The 14,436-nt window shown below is 39.0% G+C and overlaps 1 protein-coding gene across 2 annotated transcripts in view; it reads right to left on the bottom strand.

Annotated features, from left to right (window-relative positions):
- Positions 1–715: 715 nt before the first annotated feature.
- LOC149311003 (monofunctional C1-tetrahydrofolate synthase, mitochondrial-like) overlaps positions 716–14,436 on the bottom strand; it is a 185,099-nt gene continuing 171,378 nt past the window's right edge. For both annotated transcript variants that reach the window (XM_089530194.1, XM_089530195.1), the window contains 2 exons: positions 9,202–9,316; positions 716–1,140 (listed from right to left, as the gene is read on the bottom strand). In XM_089530194.1, coding sequence (XP_089386320.1) covers positions 9,227–9,316 — 90 coding nt within the window. In that variant the 3' untranslated portion in view covers positions 716–1,140; positions 9,202–9,226. The remainder of the gene's footprint in view (positions 1,141–9,201; positions 9,317–14,436) is intronic.

Consider the following 14,436-nt stretch of genomic DNA (forward strand, 5'->3'; position numbering starts at 1 on the left):
GGAATCTATTTGCAACTCAAAAGTGATGTTCAGATTATTTAAAAATAAAAATAAATGGAGTTCAGGAGGCCAAGAGCTCCACCACAAAAGCCCTATGAGGCTGCAGTTATGATTTCACACTTTTTACCATCACAGGTAGTATGTCTGTATCAATGGAATTTTGATTTCAGTTCAGAGAAATAGATCACTCAGTGGGTTTTCATGGCCAAGTGGGGATTAAACCCTGATCTCCAGAGTTGGAATTCAATGCTCAAACCACTGCCCCACACTAGTTAACTCCTGTATACATTAAGGGGAAAAAAGAGTTAGAGGCTTGCAGATGAAGTACTGTGATTTCTATTGTCTATAAAAAAGAAAGAAGGGTTGCTCACATTTGGAATAGTCAGTAGCTTGGAACAGTAAATCCCAGTGTATTTGACAAAGAGCAATAGTGATGAACACATGCAGTTATGAGCATTTACAGCTGTTTGTCCATAGTGGGATGGCAGGGAAAGCAGCAGTATGGCATGTTCAACTTTTATAGCATTCTTTGGCTGTTTTCTGAAATGAGATCCCTCATTTGAAATCTTAGCTCTTCTTCCCCATTCCCACCTCCCAGCAGTGCCCAAGGTAATACTGAGTGATCCATCAGACATTTCCAACTAATATTACCTGATGCTTCAGCTGCTAACAGCAAGAAACTTCACTGCACAAAATTAAAATGAAATACACTTGGTCAAGCAGCAATATACTTTTAATATTGATTTTCTGAACTGACAGAGTGGAGACTACCATTTGGATTAAATAGCTGAAAGAGAAAACAGCTTGTACTCTACATTTTTTCTATCCCCTTTGTTACTCCTTATTACACCTTTTTTTGATCAGTTCCTCATTCCCCACATCTTTTGGAGAGATCAATGTGCAGGCAAATGCATGCCTTGCAAAATATTCCTTTATATTATGCTTGAGAATAAATCATTTAGTGTTGATTCTGCTGTTGTTCTTGCTTTGGCTTTTCATTACAAAAAGGCTTCAGAGGTGAGCTTATTTTTTGTGTTATGTTCTATTCTAGTATTCTTCCAGAGACATGTTGTAAGTTGCAGGCATTCTTCAAACTGATGTTTGCCTCCTACTCCAGAAAACATGGAAGTCACCGTAAGTCTAGAAACAGAGAAAGGAGGAAAATAATGATAGGTATTTTAAGAACTACCATTTCCATTGCCCGAAAAATCACATTTGGCGGGGGGGGGGTGTCTTTAAAAACAAACAAACTGTTAGGCTGATAATTATCTGTAATATCTGTAATGACTTTGCTTGGAAGACAAATGACACAAAGCAGTTTCCTATTCCATATGATACTGTAATATGTGACACAATAATATAAAGGCCAGTGTATAACCGTAGAATAGTCATTTCTGTTAAAACAGGTCAAAGAACACTGTATTCTCTCATTCATATTATGTCAATATAACAATGCCAAATACATAATGATCTCAGCTTATGCTGTATTTAAAGGGTATCTTTAAAACTATGTATAGATCAAATATTTTAAATTACCATAGCTGCAGAAGAAAATATTGGTATAATTTCAGCTAAGGTTCAATTCTACTTATTTTTTCCCCTCACCAAAGATTTCTATATGAATGGTAGAGGCAGGAATTGTTTACTATCATCAAGTTGACTTAGACCTATGGTGACCATATGAATGGGAGACCTCCATGTCACCTATCGTCAACAGTCCTGTTCAGGTCTTGCAAACTCAGCATTATGACTTCCTCGATTGAGTGGTCATCCTCTTTTCCTACTGCTTTCTACCTTGCCAAGCATATTTTTTTTTCAAGTGAGTCATGCCTTCTCATGATATGTCAAAAGAACCACAGTTTCAGTTTAGTCATCTTGGCTTCTAGGGAGAGTTTAGGTTTGATTTGCTCTAGGACCCATTTATTTGTTCTTTTACCAGTCCACAGTATCTGTAGAACTCTTTTCCAGTACCACATTTCAAATGAGTTGGATTTTCTCAAATGAGTAGATTTACCTAAGCTGCATGTGCATTTCAGAAATAATCTAATTTGACACCACTTTAACTGCCATGGCTCAATGTTATGGAATCCTGAGAACTGTAGTTTGTGGCGCCACAGTCCTCTGACATAGAAGACTAAATGCCTCACAAAACTACAATTCTCAGAATTCCATAGCATTGAGCCATGGCAGTTAAACCAGTGTCAAACTTAATTAATTCTGAAGTGTAGATGCAATCCTAATGACCTTTTAAAGCATCTCTACTGCCAGGTGTCATTATTTCTTGTGGCAGTGAATCCCATAGACTGTATTGTTTAAAGTCCAGAATTCTTCTGGTTCCCAGTCAATTAGGCATGATACAAATTTATTTTTAACATTATCTTTACATTTTACCAAGATGTTCAGGTTGTATTTTGGCACAATTATTGGTTTAGTATCTTTCTTTAGTTTTATTTTAATGTTTGATATTAGCAATTCCATGGTTTGTGCCATGGTATTGTTTTTGCACAGAGAATGGAACTTCTCCATCTTCTGCTTCCAATTGTGTAGTCTATTTGGTTTTTATATTGGCCATCAGGTGATGTTCTTGTGTACAGTCACCTCTTGGATTGCTTGAAGTACGTATTGGCGATGAACAAACTGTTGGCCTCACAAAATTCAATCGGTCATCTCCTGATTCATTTTTTTACCCTAGGCCACATTTTGCTACTATCTTTGATTTTGCTCTGTATCTACTTTTGCATTCCAATAAAGTATAATTAATAAAAAGTCCTATTCTAATGTGTGATCTATTTCCTCCAGCATAAAATACTTCAATTTCTCCTCCTTCCCCCTCCTCCTCCTCCTCTTCTTCTTCTGTAGTTGGAGCACAACCTTGGCTTATGGTTAGTTTGATAGGTTTTCCTTGAAATCTTATTGATATGATTTGATCAGACTTTGCTTTGACTGCTTTTCCTACATCTGTCCTCACTATGGGGCCATTCAGACTACCTTTTACCCCGGATCAGAACTCAGAACAGGAAGTTCATATTGGCCCCGATACTTCAACAAGCAAAAACGAGGCTTTCACACCCGTTCGGGGCAAATGCTCCTTTTGAAAGCAGAGTAAAAGCTGTATCTTTTTTTAAAAAATGGATCCAATGAATATGAACTTGTCCCCGGTCATGATCAGGCCAATTCAGGGGAGGCATTTAGGTCAGAGGGAAGGCAGCGGGCAGAACATTTCCTCCCTTCGGGGCGAAGGAGGAGGAGGAAGATGAAGGAGCTGGGGTAAAGAAGGGGGCCATGAAGGGCAATTGGGGTGATGGAGCAAGAGGAAGGAGAAAGAAGGAGCAGGGTGAAGGGTCAAGTTCAGGGTAGGTCAGAGGGAGGGCACAGAACAGAACAAGCCTCCCTCTTGCACCAGGCAGCTTTCTCTCTTTTTATTTTTTATTTTTGACATACTATGCACATAGTTCTACAGGTAGATACATATATAGATAGCTACTGTCTGTAAGGAATTCTGGGGTGGCTGAGGGAAAGCAAGAGGATGTAGAGATAGCATTTGGGGTGAGGAATTAAGTATTATTATTATCATTGTATGTGTATGAGGCATTCTGGGGTCACAAGGAGGAAGGATGCAGAGATAGCATTTGGGGTGAGGAAATAATAATAATAATAATAATAATTGTATGTGTATGAGGCATTCTGGGGTCCCAAGGAGGGAGGATGCAGAGATGGCATCAGATTGCATTTTGGGGTTGAAAACGGAGGCAGGGGAAGATCCATAATCTGTAGTGACCCAAATACACACAACACCAACACACCTGGAGGTTTTTAAATTTTACAAAATATTTACAACACACTCCCTCCTGTTTTTTTTTTTTTAAAAGGAGGGGGGAAGCACCCATCCAGTTGCCCAATTACGGTAGGAAATGTCACCTTGACGAAAGTGGAACTGAATTTGATTAACAGCAAAGGTGCCTTCATTTTAAACTGGTTCCGCAAATGTGAACTCTCCTTAACCTGATTAAGGTAAATTTCTAGTGGGCACTTGCTTCTGGAGGAATTCTGGGGGGGGGGGGGGGGGAAGGGAGTCCGAATCTGCCCAGTTCCATCCAGCGCAAATAGGTGAGTGGGAATGGAGCCTTTGAATGCCACCCTATTTCTTTTTCAATTTTCAATTCCTGAGTAAAACACTGTGTAATTATGTGACTAAAAATATCCTATTCCTATCCACTTTAGCTTACTCACTTCATGTACTGCAATATTTATGTGTTCCAGTTCCTGTTTTCTATGTCTAATGTCCCCTGATTCATGCTTCTCACATTCTATGTTCCTATAATATGCGTTGTGCAGCTTTGGACTTTCCTTTCACCGATGAACACGTCAACAGCTGAACATCTTTTTGGCCTGAGTCCAATTGTGTCATTAGCCACAGCGCTACTTGTAGTTATACTCTGCTCTACCCCAAAAGCTCACTGAGTGCCATCTGACCTGAAGGTTTCATCTTCTGGAATTATCTCTTGTTACATTTAGGATTGTCTCATCATATAGTTTTCATTGGTGGGTTACAAACGGCCCTCAAGGGGCCGTTTTCCCGCCGCTGCCATTTGCTGTGTAGGGAAGCCGCAGCGGCCAGTCCGCGCAGCAAAAAAGGAGTGCCGAAATGGCGCTCCTTTTTGAAATGCGGAAATGGCGCCGCAAGGGGCGGAGCGCGCCCTCGCGGCGTCACTTCCGCCGCAACACATCTGGACGCACAGCGTCCAAGACATCAAAATGGCGGTGCCCATGTGGATGGGCGCTGCAATTTACAACGCGCTCTGCGCATACTGGGAGGAAGGGCCGTGAGGAAGGTAAGAACCTTCCTAACCCTAATACGGCCCTTCCTAACCCTAGTACGCATGGAGCACATACTTTATGGCGGTTTGTAACCTGCCATTGTAAAAGACTTTCAAAAGGGGTTTACTGTGCCTCCTTCTGCAGAGTACTAACAAGTGTTAGCTCTGTTGTCACTATCATTGTCTCCAAGGTATCCTCCACCTCTGTCACCTTCCCATTACTGTTGCTACCTAGTAGTTGTCTGGCACATTTAGTCTGATTTCTTAGCAAAAATCTGTCTTGACATAGGAGAGGCATGAATGGATTTCATGAATAGATATTAGCAACAGATGTTTCAAATGTAATTTCTGAGGGTATTTGCCATGTAAGTGTGTGATGCCTTTTTTGCTGTATCTTCAATGTTCTTAGAGCAGCAGACAGGGTATATCACCTCATTATGACTATCAAGTAAATGTGATCTACTCTGCAATTCTGCTGCTATATAGATTGTACAACATTTCTTCTGGCATCTCTGTACTACTGTTAAATGTCCCTTTTTATCAGGTGTAAATATTTTGGCTGTAGGTTTGTAAGCTCAAGGGTAGTAAGCAGGAGCTGCCCTGAATGGTGGTCTGTCAGCTTCATATTGATAGTTAATGACAGTGTAGTATCCTCTTTTGGGATAGGTATGGGGCAGGTGGTAGGACAAACAAATGCTGGGGGTACCAGGTCTCCAGCATTTCTACAGTCTCACTTACCTTCTGGCTGAGATTCAGAGTGCTGTTTATGGCCTAAGTCAAATGGCCTGTTTCCTGTCAGAGGTACCTCCTTTGTTTTCACATGCCATTACTGCTTCTAAGACTGATTATCATTATCCTCAGAAGCTTGCCAATTGTACACTGAATTCATAACCATGAAGGCCCAAATGCAGCTAGCTGGGATCTCTTTTAAATAACTGCTTTGCAGACAATTTACATAGTTTGTGTAAGGTTCAAAGTCATTCAAATCCATGGCTGTTTTGCAGTTGATTATAATAGGATATGATTGCATCCTTAGGGTCTTTCAAAAATAACCTGCAGGACTTTTGCAAAACAAACATAAACTTATTAACTACTTGCTTGAATTATTTGGAAAATGCAGTCAATATTTTGACTGTCTCTCACATGAACAAAAAATATAACTTGCAAATATGCACTAGTATCTTGTATGACTTGTTATGTTACAGAACTTTATGTATAGCTAGCTATGTAGCAGAGGCGCTAAGAAACCCCTTACTGTAATGTGAAGATACTTAATGGGACACCAGCAAGAAACCCTGATGCATACTCATGCCCAACACACATTGGGACCGATGTGCATCCGTCCCATCGTGCATCAAGAACCAATGTGCATCAGACAACTTGCTGCCTCTGCTACATACTGCCCTTTAATGAATATAGCTTTTATGCAACTGTGTAATTCTATTTCTTGCATACATAAGTCCTCTTATGAAGATGTAAGACCCCAGCAGCATTCTAGCCAGATTTTAGAAAAAGGCTGGATGCAAAAAATTCCCACAAAAGGAGGTCATAGTATTTTTTAAATTTCTGTATGAGAAACTGATTATAATTATAATACAATAGGTTAAGTAGTTCAGGTCACCTGCAACCCCCCAAGCATTATCCATGAGTGCTTCCACAAGAAGGTTTTATTGTTTAGTCCTTTCTGTCTCATTTATAGAATTTTATGGTGAGTGTGCATGGATGTGTTTATCCACTCTAGTCCTCGTGCATTTGTAGTCCTCTGTTTCCTCTTCCATCTTTCTTTCTCTGTACACACACACACAAACACACACACACAGCATTATTGAGAAATAAATACAAATGCCTGGATGTGTTCGGAGCTGTCTCAAAGCTAGGTTATTGTAATGTTGTGGAGTGTTCATAAATATTCTACTTGCTAATAGAGATGAGGTGCCAGTAAGCTTTAGGAGGGGAAGTGCAATATCAGTTTGACTTGAAAATATTTCTGTAAACATGAGGGACAGGAAGAGCTGTCACATTTGTATAGGTGTGAGGAACAGGAAGAGCATTGTGTGCTGTTGTTACACAGATAAACAGAGTGTAAAGTGGAGGGAAGCTGAGTCAATAGAGGGATCTAGCCTTCTTTGAAGAGAAAGGCCTTATATTATTGCCAGGCAAGCCAATCAAGAATCTATCAAGAGTGTTGCAGAAGCCAAACATGGACACAACAAGTATTCAGAAGCAAGGGTACTGATGAAAATGAGAACCAGTGTGACCCAGTGTTGAATTCAGGACACCCAGTTTCAGATTCTTCTTTTAACTGTGAAACTCACTGAGTGACTCTGGATGGATCATAACTTGCAACCTAACCCACTTCACATGGTTATTGTGTTCGGATCCTTAGGGCAGGGAGCAAAGGGGGAAGATATATAGGATACCTTTCCCCCCCTTTTCCTTTCACTATGCCCTCTATTGTCAGATAGTCAAGGGTGATCTGGAGCATGGGAAATGGTAAAGGGTCCTTCTCCTTTCTTTCTTCCTGAAATGTAAGAAGCTGCTTGCTTGGTTCATTTTTCTCAAAAGTGTCTGCACTGCCAGACGCTCTCCAGGGAGTTTTCCCCCTTTTCATACCAAACAGAAGGCTGTACCACTGAGCTTCCTCAAAGATGGCAGAAATGTGAGGGTGGGTAAGAAAATACATTCCTGGGAAGCCTTCTTATTTTTATAATTAACAAAATGTATTTGCTCAGCCTTAGTTCATCTCTTGAGAATACTTACATTAACTTGAGAGGGCTTGATACATTAGTTCCTACTCTCATCTGCGATGTAGGTGCATAGGGCAAAATAAAGGCATTCCCACCAAGAATTCCCCCCGCCCCCCATGAAATTTTCTAGCATTAAAGAGAGTGAAATATTGAAAATAATTCACACCTAGATATTTTCTATTTGCTGTGTTCTCATTCTCTTGGTAAATGCCTATCCTTTTTATCAGGATGTCTAAACATTTTTTCCAAATGCTCAACCAAAATTGTAAGTTAGTGCATCCTCAAAATTGGGCACTGAAGGAAAATTTCACGGGCGAGGCAGAATTCTAACTGGGGAGGGCAGTGCCCTCATTTTGCCCCTTCTCCTGTAGCTGCACCCCTGCATCTGTCCTTCCATTTTTCCCCCATGCCCCCATTAGTATTTTAGATCTCAATGACTCCCAGCAATTGACTGATCAACTAACACAGTGTCTAATTTTGTTTTTTGGAAGAAAGAGGAAATGGACTGGAAAGTGAGAGCTGCCCATAAAATCTTGGATAGTAGTGGGCCCCTTCCTTTCCCAACCAAATGTAACTGCAAAAACCAGATGTTAAGTATTTGTCTAATGTCAATGTGGAATATCCATCTCAGGGTAATAAGGTGAGTTAACCTAGGCTGCATCTGCACTGCAGAAATAATCCAGTCTCACACTACCTTAACGGCCATAGCTCAGTATCTATGGAATTCTGGGAACTGTAATTTGTTGTGGCACTAGGACTCTCTGACAATGTCTCACAAAACTACAGTTCCCAGAATTCCACAGCAGTAAGCCATGGCAATTAAAGTGATGTAAAACTGGATTATTTCTGGAGTGCAGATGCAGCCCTAGAGTTTTTCCCCCCCTAGGCTGAACTACTGTCAATATTCTCTGCTTCTTGGAAGCCCATAGATCCTCACATGGCAATTTTTGTTTTAATTTTCTTTTGTTCCGTTTTATGTGCATATACATACATGTGCGTGCACACAAATACACACACACACATTTGTGTGTGTGTGTGTGTGTGTGTATCTAGGAACATTCCCAAGAATACAAACACTACTATTTTACTTTTGGGTCAGGTGGCACTAATTCACTTCCAAATCAATAGACACACAACCAACTCAGTTTAAGAAGGAAGCATAAATATTCTTTTTGTATTTTTGAAGGCAATCTAAGGCTACATCTACCCTGCAGAATGAATGCAGTTTGATACCACTTTAACTGCCAAGTATCAATATTATAGAATTCTGGAATTTGTAGTATGATGCCACTACAAATCATAGGATTTCGTAGCATTGAGCCATGACATTTAAAGTGGTGTCAAACTGCATTAATTCTGCAAACTGGTAGCTGCCTAAGTTTGTTATCAGCAAATAAATTTAGCTTGGTATACCAATTCCTGATAATTTAAAAATATAATGAAAGACATCTGCATGATACAACAAAAGATACAACAAAAAAGTCACATGACACCATATTTCACAGCTACAATGTTACATATAATGAAAGATAGCTAAATGATATGAGTTAGGGAAAGATAGTCTGTTTGAGAATGGGTTTGATCAAGATCAAGTAGCAAATACTGGAGGTTATTTAACAAGAGCAACATGGACTTACCTAATACCATGCTTTGTGCTTTTGTTCAAAACAATCCTTTAACTTGTTCTGTTTCAGAGTCGAGGTCAATATCATAGAAGCAAGGCCTTGTAGGCAATCCTGGCATAGTGCTCATCTAAGAAAAGAATGAACGAAACGTTATGCTTCTGCAATTGTAAGCTGATAACCACACAGTGCATATTTACCCATGATGAAGTGAAAGACTATATTGTTCTTCATGGGCCCATAACTTCACATACATTGAAGAGAAAAGAATAAATCCATCTGCTACTCCAATTTGTTTTGTTAAACTCTAAACGTTAAACAGATCCATTTGCGCCTCAAATTGCTTGCAAAGAAAAACTTCTGGAAAAGAAAATATTATGTGGCACAGGATTATTGGAAAATAGCCACACTTCGAGAAGAATATGTCAAAGGAACCAGGAAAGTAAATAGTTAACCACCACGAAGCCATCAAGATAAGTGCTGCATTAGTACAAGCCTGCATTCAGTATTAGACTCTTTCAGCTGACCCCTTTTTGGAGATGAGTTCTCAGTGCAATGATACTATAGAATAGTAATAACTACATAAATACAATTTCAGTATAACATATTTTCTCAGCAGACATAAACCTGCATGGGGAGATTAACTTCCTTGAGTACATCTTGTGCTGCTACTGCAATAATAAAATACTTAATAATTAGCTGAAACCAGTTTGGATTCTGAAAGTGCTAAGTAATTTTATTTGTATCTCAGTTATATCAATTTCTGAAAATTCTGAAGCTGTGGGGTGGGGGGCTGCTTTTCCCCTTGGGTTTTCAGAAAAATGAAACTTTATTTAAAAATTTTTTAAAAATGCAATATTAATCCTCTTGTCTTTTTAAAGAGTGAAAGTAATTTTGCTACTTTGAGAACATAAAATTCATTATATATAACTTTGCTTGGAACAAGATTATTATATCCTAATACTTGCTGGAAGTCAAATTCTGCTAAAAAAAATTAAGGTCCAACAAATTCCTCACTTGCCTTCAAGGTAACTTTATTGACCAGAAGGTGGAAGAGGCAACAAGCTATTTTAGATCTGATTTTAACCAACAGTGATGACCTGGTCAAAGGTGTGATAACAACAGGATCCTTAGGAGGGAGTGATCGTGTTCTCCTGGAGTTTGTTATACAGTGGAAAGGGGAAACCAAGCATAGTCAGACATGCATTCTAGACTTTAGGAGAGACAATTTCAATAAATTTAGGGAAGTACTAGGTGTGAGCCTGTGGTCAGGAACACTAAAAAAGAAGGGAGCTCAGGAAGGAGGAGAATTTCTTAAGAGGGAGATATTGAAGGCACAACTTCAAACAGTTACAATGAGTAGGAAAAATGGGAGGTGTCTCAAGAAACCAGGATGACTAAAGAACTTTTCACAAAGCCAACCATTTTTTCCTGCCCATCTGTTCCAGTCCATAGTCTTCTTTAAATTGTATTTAGAAATGATTTTGGAGCAATAAATATGTAAAAGACACCTAGCCCTCATCATTTAAAAATACAATATTCCTTAATCCCTTTTCATTTTCCCAGCTAAAAAACGGCTACAAAAGAGGTCCCCCAATTTTTTTCTAGACCACCAACAAATTCTAATTGACCTTTCATTTTAACTTTCTACTGAAGAAAGGGAAGTGGGTAATCAATTTCCCCTAGAAATGCCCTTCCTTGATTTCACTTTCTCTGCAAATGGGATCTGAGACAGGAACTGAGGAAAATTAGAGAGGAAAAATGGAAGGGAAAAACTTCACTCATCTTATGTCCCTTCCCCTTTCCAGTGTTCCAAGGTGTGCCCAGCTCCATTCAGTGTTTTCTCAGCACACAAGCTGGGACTGGCATGAATTCATTGCTATACCTAAAGGTAGATATAGAGAATTAAAGGGGGAGGCTTTAAATATTATAGAAAGTGGGCAACATCTATCTTTCTCATGGCAAGAGAAAATAGTGAAAACATCATAGCAGCAAATAAAAAGAGGGACCTCTTCCAAAACAGTCTACTGCCTATAGCTCCAATGCAATTAAGGCCATTATATCTTGTGCCAAAATAAAGTTTGTGATATATAGGTTTGTTGCAGATGCTCCTGGCAAAGAAGGAGAAACCGAACTGATGGTCCAGTCTAACAAGAGAGATGGTGTACACGATGGACAGGCCAAGAGAACTGGAAATATGATAATCACTAAATAGGACTTTTAGAAAAGTACCAGCCACAAATATCCCCCTACCCCCAAATCCTAAGTACATCAAAAGCAGACAACAGAGATAAATACAATACCAAAAGAACAAATAGTTTCATATTATTGCACAGGCCAAGCTGCAAATCACAAGGGGAAAAAACAAGATACAGCACAAAGGCTCTTCTTACAGCATAACCAGGCAAAATGGCAAGGAATCAAAAATCGGATCTGATGTTATTAAAAATAATATATGCAACTGTAGTGGTTCTGAATCAGATGGAGATTGCAGTGCTAAGATAAAGGGACTATACAGTAACACTCTTTCCCCATACTGCTACCCACCTCAATCTTCCTTTCATGATTTGAGGGGTGGGGGCATATAAATAAATCAGCTTGTGTAATTCCACCCAAAGGAAGGGCTTCAGAAATCATGCAGTGTTGGTGAAGTGTCTCTTGAGGAGGTAGAAATGAAATCTCTAAAATATGGGATTATATCTGAAGAGCAGAGACACCTTTAGCCCTGGTTCTGACAATAACCATCCCGAGGTAAGGAGAATTTGTTTGAGACTCCAGAAAGAAAATACAGCCACAAGGTATTATTGTTAGGCATTACAATACGGGGAAATATTTTTGGTACACTGAGAGGTCTGCAATATGGAAGATTTCTAAGTTTATTGTTATACCCATGGAACTATGCATATAGTATAATATAGTATTTCCGCAATACTCATCTCCCACAATTAACAAAATTAATCCAGCAGGTAGAGGAGACTGAGTGTTCCTGGCCATCCAGTGTGCCCTCCTAACACCTGTGGGGACATACACCCAAATGCTCTCTCATGCAAGTACAAACTGGCAGAGTTTTCTAAATTTTCTTGCATGTAAGAAATAACTGGACAATCTGGAAGGTGGTGTGCTGGAAAGCTAAATATATTTCTTTCTGATTTAAAGTAAACATGACAAGAAAAGAAAAAAAACTTGTAAGACTTTTGAGTGTGTGCTGAATCAACTGGAGCTTTGGCAAGTTACTTTGTTAGACTATGGGTGCATCTACACTGTAGAAATAATGCAGTTTGACACTACTTTAAGTGCTGCAGCAGCATCCTATAGAATCCTGGGCTTTGTAGTTTTACATGATCTTTAACCTCCTCTGCTAGAATACTACAAATCCCAGGATTCTGTAGGATGTCTCCATGGCCGTTAAAGTGATGTCAAACTGTATTATTTTTATAGTGTAATAGCTAAGGGGTGTTGTAAAGCACTTTACAACACCCCTTAGCCATTACAATCACAGTGCCTGAGGGATCTGGGGAGTTCTAATCCAAAACCTAATTTTTCCAGACTCAACTCATTTGTTTTCACAGATACTGCTTGTTCATGGAAGATACTCCAACCTAAATATTTGGAAATCCCTCCTTTCTCCTTAAGTGTCTTGTATCACAAGCCATCTATTCAGCAGGATCCCTTGCTAGAGACTTTTTGGAGTACAGAAGCTCCATAGGAAGAGAGGGTGAGAAAATGATCTTTTGCAGGATTTTCTGTTGATCAAAACATCCATCTTCTCACCACTAACCATTGCAAGCTCTAAGGCTTCAGGTAGACATAACTTGCTTATGGTCAGTCAGGACCTGGACTTGCAAGAGGATCAGATTTTTGTTCTACATTAAAAAGAAATGGAAACAAAATTGCTCAAGATACACAACAGGTTTCCATGCTGTGAGCTATATACTATACTGTTCCGCTCATGAACATTGATAGAATATTATCTACCTGGATAGTTTCAAGATTCTGTTATCAGATCTATAAACTGGCACATTTACATTGAAATGAGGCACTTTCTTAACAAATTTCAGCATGGACTGATGTGCTCAGTATGTAAAGGAAATTATTAGTGCAGAAGTTAAGAGAAAAATAATGGGATAATTGAACTATGTTTTAGTAATATAGTTTGTCTCAAAGTAAGGAAATACATGTTGTAGATTTGTTTTCTTTTTTAAAGTTTAGTATTACCCTCAAGTTGGAACTGGTTATCGTAAATGACCTTCACAACCCTCCCACTGCTACAAAACTAAAGTAAAAACAAACAAACTCAAACTGCAGAATGAAAAAACAGATGCCCTGAGCAGGCAAGATGGGATTGGCTGGAAAAGAATCAACATTTTCTTTTAAAAAAACTAATAATTTTAGACTTTGAGGCACCATGCTTTTTTTTAAAGAAATATTTAAACAGTTCTTAAAGGACATAATTTGGTACATACGGTATATTTAATACGTCAAAACAAATACAATGTTTATGATAGGAGGTCAATCACAAATTTTGGCAGCTAAAATGACTTTACTAATATATACTGTACTTGGATGTGATTACATTATTATCCAAATGTAATAAGTAACAAGCAACACCTGCAGATTATGTGAGAAACATCTTTCTGTTCTTGGAGAGATATGGTCAATCATTATTTTTCATCTTTAAAATCTACAACTAAATAATCCACATAAATCTACAAAAAGGACCTGATTCTGGAATATTTGCCAGCCTCCCACTTCTGCCTTACTAACAAATGAGCAGGAGGCAAAAGTGAGTGTCTGGAAGGCTCCCTGGAGATCTCATGTATAGTAATCAATTTCCCTATATAAAATAAAATGGTTTAGTATGTGAGAACTGCAGAGGGAAATGGTAGGAGACAGCAACTTGGATTTTGTGACTGCTGCCAAGACTGCTCTCCTTGAGTCCTGTTGCCTACTGTATTCTGGTGCTACCTGCCTCCTCCCACCAGTGCAGAAAGTTCACTCTATTTTTTCATGCATTTTTTAAAAATAGCAGGCTTTTGAAATCTCCTATTCCTCTTTCTGCAGCTTAAAAGTACCAAACCATTCTTGATTACTGTACAGGAGATCTCCAGGGAGCCCTCTGTTTCAGTGTTCAAGGTGGTGGCAGTGCTCCCGGTCATTCACTTTCATGGCAGAAGTGAGTGTCTGGCAAATATTCCAAAATGCAAAAAATATCCAAAATCCAAAACTTTCCTAGTCCCATGCGTTTTAGAT

This window comes from Sceloporus occidentalis, unplaced genomic scaffold, assembly GCF_023333645.1.
Source record: "Sceloporus occidentalis isolate IW3139 unplaced genomic scaffold, rSceOcc1.0.p SCAF_6, whole genome shotgun sequence".
Classification (NCBI taxonomy): domain Eukaryota; kingdom Metazoa; phylum Chordata; class Lepidosauria; order Squamata; family Phrynosomatidae; genus Sceloporus; species Sceloporus occidentalis.